General features: G+C 40.9%; 1 protein-coding gene across 1 annotated transcript in view; it reads left to right on the forward strand.

The window, feature by feature from the left end:
• The window catches only part of LOC132825833 (myomegalin-like), a 138688-nt gene that overhangs the window by 14179 nt on the left and 111692 nt on the right, over positions 1-12817 (forward strand). Inside the window, exon 4 of the mRNA XM_060841367.1 lies at positions 11980-12090. Within this exon, the coding sequence (XP_060697350.1) occupies positions 11980-12090 (111 nt within the window). The remainder of the gene's footprint in view (positions 1-11979; positions 12091-12817) is intronic.

The raw sequence follows: 12817 nt of genomic DNA on the forward strand, positions 1-12817 counted from the left end.
TTGAAACTGCTGTTCTGGCTAATATTGAATAGGTGAGGGAGGGCAGGTCCATGGTGCTGGAGAAAAGTGCTGGACGGGACTATGTTTGAGGCTACATAGCTCCTCATCAGTATTCACATTAATGTAGATTAATATGGTATCTCATCTCCACTTCTATTCACCTATAAGCTGTCAGGCTGCTCTCCTGATCCAGTACTGAATTAGCAGAGGTTTCCTCCAACTGTATATGAAGACTGAGCCACGGTCTTAATTCATGTCACAGACTTTTCCCTTGACACCAAGGTCACCCCTCTCCCTGGCAACTGTCTGAGGCAGAATCAGATGGTTTGAAACTTGATGTTCAACTTTGAGCTGAACTTGTTACAAAATCTGTACCATCACCTATTTTCACCTCTGAAATGTTACCCAAATTCTCCTCTTGTCTCTGCTTCTTTGCTGCCTGAAGTCCTTCTCTGTTATTGTTACCCCTAAATTCATTAACCTGGTGCATTTCTGGCTGACCACACTAGTTCTCCCAAACTTGAGGTCATTTAAAACTGTGTTTATGTGCTAAATCGTGCTAAGTAATATTCATCCATTTCCCCCTTATGCTCACAGATGTAGATTGACTCCTGGATAAGCAATATCTCTTTGGTTTTTTTAAAAAAAACTAATCTTTTTTTGTCTTAACATCCTTTCCTGATCTGTATCCGATCTTCATCCATCCCTCCCACCCCTTCCCTCCCCGATCTCTGAATCATCTAATTCTGGCCTTGAGTCATTCCATCAGTAGTGATTGTGCCTTTGGCTAACTGGGCCCATCTCCCTACTTAATTTTCCTAATTTTTTTTCTTGTTTTAAGAGGCTCTTTAAAACACTAAACATTTCAAACAAGCTTTGATTATCTGCAGTAATATTTCATGGGACATGGCATCAAATTTTTGTTTCATGCATGTAACACCTTGGGACATTTTGCATTGAGGACACAATAGAAAGGTAACGATAAAGATTTCTGGTCACAAAACAACATGTTCTATTGGTTACAACTGCAGTGAATGTTGCCACAGAGAAATTTCTCCTTCTAACACCAACCCAAAGTAATGATGGCTTTTTTGGAATATATTACTTCAGTTCTGTGCCCAAAATCAGGTCAGACCCACAGCATCACAACCTGCACCACAGTCATGGCAAGAAGACAGGCCCTGAAACTACCTGAGCCAGACCAGGATCAAATATCCATGCTGTTGGCAGCAATCTAATCCACACCAGCTGTCCAATGAACTGGGGAAGCCCGTTCCTCCAAACTCCTAATGTAGTTGGAGTTGCTGTGACAATCTACATTTTAAATGGATGTTGTAGCCTTGAGCTACAGCTGGTGATGATTGGGGGTCCCATTTCTTTCCAATACATAGCTGACTGCCAGCCACTGGCATATGTTGAAACATATCCAAGTTGGTGCTCTGTCCTTTTTGTCTGTGCTACGATTGCATCATCCTTGGTCATCAAGTTCTGGAGTTTTAGAACATAGACAAGTATGCTACCCATTGCACCACAAAACCTCCATTGTTACAACATATGATCTCTGTAATCCTGTCCTTAAACTCACTATCTTTCTGGTATCCCTAGCTCAGCTTCTCGCCCAAGTTTCACAGTCCTATCTGTGCAGTTGCATTCGGTCCTTTTTTAATGTTTTATCCCCTGTATTCCCCTTATCTAGCTCGTACAGTATTTATTCATGTCTCCTTGAACCATGAGTACTCACTCTTAATTTGGCTGATTTAGTTGAGTCCCACTCTGACATAATCACATTATGGAACTAACATATAAAAAAGTTACTCCCACATTAAAAGATATAATGATTCAGGATAAGAAATCACTTCTATTCAAGGTTACGAAGGCAATATGTCAATTTTGCAGCAATTCTTCCCTTCAGTTTTCCTTGCATTCTCTGTGGGGAAACTAATTTCTGAGATATAAAACAAATCTGAAGCCTGTTATTTAGAAACTGATTTGGAAATTAACCTGTGTGATATTCTCAATGGAGCATTTCACCATCCTTTATGGAACCTGGCCCAGTACTTGTAATTAGCAGTGAACATTTCTGGATATCAGACAAAACATTCAAATCATTAGATCTGTAACCCGATGGGTTCTTTGCTTCTTCAAATTTGAGTGGTTGACTTAGGTCTAACCACAGTGCTTTTTTTTTGCTTCAGAATCAACTAGAGTTCACAAATACTTGAAAAGCTTCAGAACTCAAATTTGCAGGTGCCTTACATTCCTTAATCACATTCTTACTGATCTGGCATTTACTGCATAAACTAAATTTGAAAGGCTAAGAATACTTGCTCAAAGCTAAATCTAAAACGATGATCAAAGACTGAGACCAGAAAGGAAAGTCCCTGCTAGGCTGTAGCCTGATAGGTGTCTGGCAGAGATTGTTCTGTGAGAAATATACTCTGTGCATTTGCCATAAGCAAATTTAAATGGTCTGTGCAGCTAAATTTTAAAGGGCATTTTGATATTGGTCCATTGCTTGGATATATCTGAAAACTTGCCATGGTATGAGTTTTAACTCCGTATAGACTGCTTATTCATATTGTAAATCCTTATCTGAGTGCCACCTACAGGTGTAGCTGGTGTTAGCATTTCTATATGGATTTTCCAATTGATCAAATATCCTATCAGAGATTTTGACATTTTATTGTGACCTGATCAGAAACTTTTACAGATAGTTCTTCTATAACACAGTAGTTGTGTTCCCAAGTGTGTCATAGAAAATTGCGCAATATAAATAATGGGGTCTATGGGAAAAACAGGATTAGGGGAAAACCATCAAAAATATCACCAAAAAAATCAAATAATAATAGTTAGCTTAACATAGACTGTACTATCGTTTAAGTAAATCTTTAAATCATATATTTTAATGAAATAATGCAGTAAATTTAATACTTTAACATTAAAATAGCACTGAACCTTTCACGAAGCTCTTTACTAGAAATCCTGCATGCCGACTGACCACATGATGTCCAAGTGAAAGTCCTCCAGATTCTCTCCCTGTTTGAAATAAAGTTCCTTCTAAATGTAGACTACAATTCCCAGTTTCAAGCTAAGTTTCCAGGCTTGCAGAGCTGAGTGCATTCCCGTTTTAGTTGAGCACGTTGAATTTGCATTTTACAGACAAGAGGATCCTGAGACTGGGTTTTGTTGTTTAGCTAGTGCCGGGGATGAGAAAAGGTCCACAATTCACAAATGACATTACAGCTGAATCATGTTTAATAAACACATTACAGGAGAACTACCTGCAATATTGAGTGTAACAGGAAGACTTAATTATTTAAAAATGTGTGTTCTAAATTATTGCATAATTTTGTGGGTGCCCATAATGAATTTGGTAAATACTTATTTTTGTATATTTCTGCAATTCAGAAGCAGTTGTATTTTACTTAGTGCATTGTGCATCTTTTACGATGAATGGATTCCAAATATTTATTTTGACCAAAGATTGTTTCTTCTATCCCGCTTCCATTGTGACTTTTCTTTTAACTGCTAACCATAGCATTGAATATTTAGCCAAATGTTTCAGGAATCTATTATTTGGTATTCTCCCGAAATGTTATTATAGAATATAACACAAAACTGTCATATGACCACTATCGCATAGAAAGATGTTTGAATTTTAATCTGAGTGAGTTATGGTCTTTGTACTGCAACATTGTGTTTTATATGCACCTGATAATACTTTACGATTGATTTCATTTCTACTTGGTCTGTAGTTTTATTTTGCTTCAAAGAAGAGATTTGCGTCTTAACACACACGCACACGCGCGCACACACACACACACACTTAAAATTTTGGAGCTATTAATTTGGCTGATGTTCATTCTTCAAATCCATTGAATATTAAGCAAAGACATTTTTGTAGATTGAAATAAAATGGTGGAATTGCACAAACTGTGTTCTCAGTGGACAGTCGTTGTGGTCAGGTGCTAAAAATTCTGCTCTTGAAAAAATATTTGTTGTTTTTTTAATGCTTTTGTATTTTTTTCAGGACTCCAAATGCAATTTGATTCCCAAACACCCATTGACAAAGCTGAAGTGTTTTGTTTTCAGAGTTGTGTGCAGTTTGGCAAATATTTTATTTTTATTCAAACAATGTTTTGTTGATTTATAAAATGCGAAGTACTGTCAAACAATATTAGAACCAAGTAACAGGCTTTTCAAAGGCCACCTCAATGTGCCAAACATGAGAGAATGATTCATGTATCATTGCTCAGAACCTCTACTTCTAGAACACCCAATGATCCAAAGAGCTCCTTCCCACATCTCCTGTTCCTCATCACAACTTTTAGAAAGCATCCATGGTAGGAAAGATGTGCTGGGAATTTCCTTTTCATAGTCAACTTTCTTGATGTGTTGTCAATAATTTGACATGCCTGGATTTTTTAGGAATCAATTAATACATTATGCAATAGTGAAGTAGAGGGGTAAGTAGCAAGGGAGAAAATTAAACAGAGTAAAGGAACAAAAATTTGGACAGGAATGGAAGCAAGAGTCCCAGAGAGGAAAGCTTAGCTGGAGCAGGGTGTAAGCCATTAGATCTGACAACTTCAATAGTGGAGCATGTTGTTTGTCCAGAAACCAGTAGTTAAATGGCTGAACTGTAACTATGCATGGCTGAGAGTGTCTAAGTGACCCTTGCAGTTTTTTTAATTTTAGTGAACTAATCTTTAAGGCAGCAGTTTGCTGTACTTGAGTTATCTGAAAATATGATTCAATTGCCATGGATAGCAAGCAACTTTGTTTGTTACTCATGAATGTGAGGATTGCTGGTCAGGCCAATATTTATTAACTATCCTTACATTTAAGAACATGTGACAAAACAGCCAGCTTGAATATAATTGAGTAGATTGTGAAGCCATTTTCTGATTGTAGCTAAAAGTCAGCTGTATTGTTGTTGGTCTGGAATCATAATGGTTGGACTGGTATGAATGACTGGTTTCCTTTTCCATAGGACATCAGTGACCAAGTTAGCATCTCTGCAGTTCATTGTCACTATAACTGATGCTAGTTTTTAATATTTGTTTTATTCAATTCACAAACATTGAATTCCACAACTGTCATGATGGATTTGAATTTGTCTTTAAATCATCTGTGCAGGCTTCCGGATTACTCAGTAATGTTAAAATACTGTATTCAGTATTTTTCTTATCCAATTAGTGGCTTTGGTATCGGAGACCATCACAGCCTATACAGACACATATTATTTCTTGATATCATAGCTATCACAATATAACATTTAAAACATATTGTTTTCCTGAATTAATACAGCTACCAGTCATTCATCAGAAACTATGCTTAGAGAGCATCAAACATAGTCTATTCTGCGCTGTCCTTTTCTATGTTGTGCCGAAGTTTAATCCTAATGTAAAATAAAATAACCTACACACCTCTCCATTCACTGCTGTCATGTGCGTGTCCAGCAGTTGCTTAAATGTCCCGAACAACTCTGCTTCCACCACCACAGCTGGCAATGCATGCCAGGCATTCACAACTCTCTGCGTAAAGAACCTACCTCTGATGATCCCTCTATACCTTTCTCCTAATATCTTAAAACTATGAGCCCTCGTGCCAGTCAGTCTTGCCCTGGGGAAGTGCCTTGCTATTAACTTTATCCATGCTTCTCATTACCTAGTATACCTCGAAATGAATGCCAAAACACCATATGCTTTCTTAACAACACTAGCCACTTGGGTGGCAACTTTGAGGGGTCTATGTACTTGAACACCAAGATTCCTCTGTTCCTCCACACTACCAAGAATCTGTCTTTAATCCTATATTCACCATTCAAGTTTGATCTTCCAAAATACATCACTTTGCATTTATCCAGGTTGAACTTGATCTGCCATTTCTCAGCCCAGCTCTGCATCCTGTCTATGTCGCGCTGCAGCCTGCAATAGCCCTCGATACTATACTATCAATGGCACCTCTAACCTTTGTGTCACCTGCAAATTTACTAACCCACCCCTCAACTTCCTCATCCAAGTCATTTATAAAAACTGCAAAGAACAGAGGCCCAAGAACAGTGCGCTGAGGGACACAACTCAACACTGACCTCCAGGCAGAATACTTTCCATTTACAGCCACTCTCTGCCTTCTGTCAGTCAATCAGCTCTGAATCCAGGTAGCCAAATCTTCCTGTATCCCAAATCTCCGGACTTTATGAATGAGCCTACCATGGGGAACCTTATCAAATGCCTTGCTGAAGTCCAAATACACCAGATCCACTGCTCAACCTTTGTCGACCTGGCTTGTCACCTCCTCAAAGAACTGACTACGATTAGTTAGGCATGACCTGCCCCTCACAAAGCCATGCTGACTGCCTTTAATCACGCTATGCTTTTCCAAATAGTCATAAATCCTATCCCTCAGAATTCCTTCCAAAACTTTGCTGACCACAGATGTGAGACTGACTGGTCTGTAATTGTCAGGCATTTCTCTCTTACCTTTCCTGAAAAGAGGAACAACATTCTCCTCCTCCCAGTCCTCTGGTATGACTCCCTTGGAGAGTGATGAAGCAAAGATCTTCACCAGCAACTTAGCAACCTCCTTTTATCGCTTCCCAGAGCAGCCTGGGATAAATGTGGTCTGACCTGGGGACTTATCAATTTTAATGTTTGCCAAAATTTCCAGAACATCAACTTAGTCAATCTTGATCACTTCAAGCCTGTATCCCAGCTCCTCAAAGTTTTCATTCACAACAAGGTCCCTTTCCTTAGTGAAAACTGAAGCAAAAAACTCTTTTAGGGCTTCCCCTATCTGCCCAGACTCCATGCACAAGTTCCCTACACTATCCTTAATTGGCCCTACCTTCTCTCTGATCATTCTCTTATTCCTGACGTATGAGTAAAATGTCTTTGGATTCTTCCTAATCTTTCCTGCCAAGCTTTTATCATGCTCCCTCCTGGCTCTCCTCAGTCCATTTCTGACCTCCTTTCTAGCAAGCCTATAATCCTCTAAAGCTGTGCTAGATCCTTGTTTCCTCCACCTTGCGTAAGCTGCCGCCTTCCTTTTGACGAGAAGCTCCTCTGTTCTCATCATCCAAGGCTCCTTAATCTTACTCCTTCTTCCCTGTCTCAGAGGGACAAATTTTGTGCATCACTCGCGACAACTACTCCTTAAACAGTCTCCACATATCTGCTGTGCCCTTCCTGTGGAACAGTTGCTCCCAGTCTGTATTTCCCAACTCTTGTCTGATAGTGCCATAGTTTCCTTTTTTCCCAATTAAATATCTTCCCTTGGTAACTGCTCCTTTCCCTCTCCAAGGCTATGGTGAATGTGAGGCAGTTGTGGTCACTCATCAAAGTGTTCTCCCACCGCGAGATCTGACACCTGTCCTGGCTCATTGCCAAGCACCAAATCCAAAGTGACCTCTCCCCCCGTTGGCTTGTCTGTATACTGAGTAAGGAAACCCTCCTGAAACACTTGACAAAAACGGCTCCATCCTAACCATCTGCACCAAGGAGGTTTCAGTCAATATTGGGAAAGTTGAAGTCACCTATAACAACAACCCTGCTACATCTACATTTTTCCAAAATCTGCCGGAGTATGAGTTCTTCAATCTCTCTACTGCTATTAGGGATTGCAGAAAACCCCCAATGAGGTGGCTGCTCCCTTGCTTATCCTAACTTGCACTCATACTGACTCAGTAGTAAACTTTCCTCGACAACCTTTGTTTCTGTAGCTATGATGCACTCTCTGATTAGCAATGCTATACCCCCTCCTCCTCTTCTACCCTCCCTGTTCTTTTTAAACATTCTAAACCCTGGAACATCTAGCACCCTTTCCTGCCCCTGTGAAACTCACGTCTCCATTATGGCCACAACATCATAATCCCAAATACTGATCCATGCTCCAAGTTCATCACTCTTATTTCTGACACTCGTTGTGTTAAAGCAGACACACTATAACTGATCTCTTTGTTTCACCATGTGAAAAACCTTCTCAATAGATTCACTACATCCTGTTACTGCCTCCCTCTCTACAGCTACCCCCCCTCTCTGATATGTAGCTTTGGTTCCCCCCCCACACAACAAACAAGTTTAAACCCTCCCGAACCACACAAACAAATCTCCCACCCAGGACATTTATGCCCCTCCAGTTCAGGTGCAATTCATCCTTCTTGTACAGGTCCCACCTTCCCCAGAAGGCATCCCAATGATGTAAGTATCTGAAGCCCTCCCTCCTGCACCAGCCTCACAGCCACGTGTTAAGCTGCACTCACTGACTGTTCCTCACCTCATTGTCTCGTGCCACCGGCATCAAACCTGAGATCACTACTCTACTCGTCCTGCTCTTCAGCTTCCAACCGTCTGTAGTCACTTTTCAGATCCTCAAACCCATTCCTGGCTATATCATTGGTGCCAATATGTACCACGATTTCTGGTTGCTCACCCTTCCCCCTTCAGAATCCTGTCAACCCAATCGGTGACATCCTGGACCCTGGCACCCAGGAGGCAACATACCTTCTGGGAGCCCCATTCCTGACCACAAAATCTCCTGTCAATCTGTGTAATGATTGAGTCCCCTACCACGAGTGCTTTTTATATTCTCTCCACTTCCCTTCTGAGCCACAGTGTCAGGCTCAGTGCCAGAGACCTGACAACTATGGCTTTCCTCTGGTAGGCTGTCCCCACCAGCCATATCCAAAACTGTATACTGAGGGAAATGACTACAGGGGATCCCTGCCCTATCTGTTGGTTCCCTTTCTTCCCCTGACTATAACCCAGCTGTCCTTTATCCTGTGTCTGAAGAGTGACCGCCTCCCTGTACATCCTCAATTTTTCCCTCCACCTCCTGGATGATCCACAGTTCATCCAGCTCCAGTTTCCTAACTCGGTTTTTGAGGAGCTGGAGTTGGGTGCACTTCCCGCAGATGTGGTCGGCAGAGACCTGTGTCGTGTCTCTCACTTGCCATGTTCTGCAGGAGGAACATGCAACTGTCCTTCACCTCCACCACAATTGTTCCGTGAGGCCACTTTCCAAAGTGATGCTCTTAATATGTGCTCCTTCTTCTCCAACCGTGGCTTCCCACCTACAGTTGTTGACAGGGCTCTTGACAGCGTGCGGTCCATCTCCCGTGCCACGACCCTCACCCCCTCCCTCCCCTCCCAGAACAAGGATAGGGTCCGTCTTGTTCTCATCTTTCACCCCACCAGCCTTCACATGCAAAGAATAATCCATTGCCATTTTCGCCAACTCCAACACAACGCCACCACTAAGCATATCTTCCCTTCCCTCACCTATCTGCATTTCGCAGAAATCATTCCCTCCAGGACAACCTTATCCACTCCTCCATCAAGGGCTCATGCCCGAAACGTTGATTCTCCTGCTCTTTGGATGCTGCCTGACCTGCTGCGCTTTTCCAGCAACACATTTTCACCACTCCTCCATCACACCTAACACCTCTCCCATCACACACGGCACCTTCCCATGCAATCGCAGAAGGTGCAACACCTGCCCCTTCACCCCTTCCATGCTCACCATCCAAGGCCCCAAATACTCATTTCAGGTTAAGCAGCGTTTCACTTGTACCTCTTTCAATTTGGTCTATTGCATTCGTTGCTCCCAATGTGGTCTCCTCTATATCAGTGAGACAAAACGCCGAATAGGTGATCGCTTTGCTGAGCATCTTCATTGTGTACGCAATCAGGTCCTGGACTTCCTGTGGCTTGCCACTTCAACACACAATGCTGCTCCCATGCCCACATGTCTGTCCTTGGGCCTGCTGCAATGTTCCAGTGAAGCTCAACGCAAACTGGAGGAACAGCATCTCATCTTCGACTAGACACGTTACAGCATGCCGGTCTCAACATTGAATTCAACAACTTCAGATGATTATCCCATCTCGACCGCTCTGTTTTCATTCTGCTCCGTAATTTTATTTAATTTATTTTTTTTTTTCACTGTTCTATACCTCTTACTTCTTGATTTGTCTCTCTTTTTCTCTTGCTCCCCACTCTCTCTCATCATCTTTTTCCTCTCCTCTTCCCCCTTTGCTACCCTTCTCCCCTGTTTTCCATTTTGCCTCTGCTTCACCCACCCCCTCATCCCCCACATATTTTGTCACATAGCACCGGCTTCAGCCTTGGTCATTCACAGCTCCTAATCTCCCTATAATCTTTCTATGCACTGTCATTATCACCTCTTTATTGCTAGCTTTCGGAGCGACGCTCCTTCATCAGGTGATTGACACTCTGAAAGCTAGTGTCAATTAAATCTGTTGGACTATAACCTGGTGTTGTGTGATTTTTAACTTTGTACACCCCAGTCCAACACGTCATCTCCAAATCATGACTTTGAGAAATCTGGCAGTACCTTTCATCTGATTCTGCCATGAAGCTCTTTAAAGTCCACGTTGCTTAGACCCCTAAAGAAACTGCCAACTAGGATTTGACAGTACAAACTGAGGAATAAATATTTACCAGAGCACCAGGAGAACACCTTGTCCCTCTTGAAGTTGTCATGGGATCTTTTTATATTCACCTAAAGAGGCCGGTGTAAGATGATAATCTCTGAAAATACTCCTTCATTACAACACTGCAGTGTTCAGCTAAATGATGTGTTTAAGGAACCGAATAGGTCTTGACATGTGATCTTTCAATTTTGCTATGAAAATGTTATGTCCAGTCAAGGGTTTATGATTGAAAATACCATTTGTTTATTTAAAATATACTTAAAAAAAAAGAAATCCTTGGCTGTGCTTGAAAGTATGTGGGTATTATAAATATGTACATTTGGTTTATATTTTAAAGTTCTGATTTACACTGCAGATAACTTGTATGCACATTACTTTTATTGTTGATAATTTATGTGGAGTGTTTGTCAATTCGTTTTGTCAAGACTTCCTAAGAAAGTCCTCGAGACTGTTGGCAGGACTGTGTCTTTCAATGAAGTGATAATCCAGATGGCAATTTGTAAATTTAGAAGTTGTAAATCCCATATGTTACTTCGGTTTGTCAAAATTCTTGTTCAACTGTGTGCATGAACTTGGATTACTCAGTGCTATTTTCCTAACATAAGAAATAGGAACGTTAGAAGACCATAGGGCCTGTCAAACCTGGTCCTTGATCAATACGATATGGGCAGATCTTTGGTCACATGAAATTGCATCATAACCAATGTACCCTCTATATTCTGTCTCTCTCATCCTTGACAATAGTTAATGATGGCACAGAACCACAATCGTCTGGGATAGAGAATTCCAAAGATTTACAAGTTCTTGGTAAAGTAAATTGTCTTCCTCTCAATCCTGAAAAGAATGTTGTGATATGCTGAGATTGTGTCCATCTGCTATAAATTCCCCACCCAATGGAAACAATCTTTCAGGATCTGCTTTTTCAAGCCCCTTCGGAATCCTGAATGCATTTTAAATTGGGTCACTTCACATTCCATATTCCAGAGAGTATAGACCCGTTTTGCTCAGTATCTCACCATCACAACACTTTCATCACAGGGACAATCTAGCAAACTTTTGCTGTACTGCCTTCAGTGTGGAGATCCAATCTGCCATCAAATGACTGAAGTGAGACATTCATATTTTTAAAACTAAATTCCCTTACAACAACATTATTGAACTTCAACAGTAAAATCTAAATCTTTAAATACTAATGTGACTGTTTTCTGTATTTGGAACATTTAAACTTTCAAAGCTAGTCACATGTGTTTCAATAAAACATTAATTGTCGTAAGTGGATTATAATCCATGGCACTTTCCCATTTCTGACTGTGTTCCTGTAAAGAATGCTACCCATGCTATATTGAGATTTCAAAAACCAAATGAGACCTCTGATGATTTTGGCCACCAAATGGTTCAAGCACTATTAGAAAGTGTATGCAAAGTTAAAACTTCCATTTCATTATAAGATACATTATTAAATGGAATGGAAGATGCACTCTACCTGCTGCCACGTCATATTTTTCTTTTTTTTAATCTTGCAGGCAATTACTGAACTAAAAAAAGAAAACTTTAACCTCAAACTTCGCATTTACTTCCTGGAGGAGCGGGTACAACAGAAGTTTGATGATGGCAGTGAGGATATCTTTAAGATGGTAAGAGATTAAAATCATGCTAGTACATTTTAAAGCAAATGATGCATATATATGAGGGTAACCGAGTGAACTCTTATCCAGCTTTCAGCCATAGCCAATTGATGTCTGTAAAACAGGATTTTTGTTTCCTCCTTGAAGGAAATGAAATGTTAGAAATTGGGGAAAATTTTTTTTTAAAAAAAGGCTGAACATACTCTGGCTAAGTAGCATCTCTGGTGAGAGAAACTTTTCAGGTCTGTGATCTGGCATCAAATTCTGGTGGGGGTTGTCATTAACAAGCCTCAAAAATGCCATGACTACCAAAGTGAGTCCGAATGTGGTAATTCTGTGGCAAGTGATTCACCTGCATTGACTTTGGCTTGTTAATATTTTTCATTTATGTCCTAGCTACAATTTTCTGTACACCAGGATCAGTCCTATTGTGTATATTTTAACTTTTTTCAATGACCTTGCTGTCAGATTACCTGCCTATCATTAATGTGTGAGGCTGGATTTCATGTCACTTGGTACCAGCAAGTCCAAACCTGCCCTGTCTGGTGCCTGCCTGCAATACCGCATTCTAACTCCTGTTTCTATTTCCTCTTCATTGCCCACTAGCTTTCTGACGTTCACAGTTCACATCTAGTTCATCACCAAGAGCTTCCTTCTCTATCTTGACTTTCGCTACCCCTTAAATACTTGACCATGTTCTTCTCACCCTAAATAATGATTGTTCTAGTGGCCTCCA

This window comes from Hemiscyllium ocellatum, chromosome 21, assembly GCF_020745735.1.
Source record: "Hemiscyllium ocellatum isolate sHemOce1 chromosome 21, sHemOce1.pat.X.cur, whole genome shotgun sequence".
NCBI classification, from domain to species: domain Eukaryota; kingdom Metazoa; phylum Chordata; class Chondrichthyes; order Orectolobiformes; family Hemiscylliidae; genus Hemiscyllium; species Hemiscyllium ocellatum.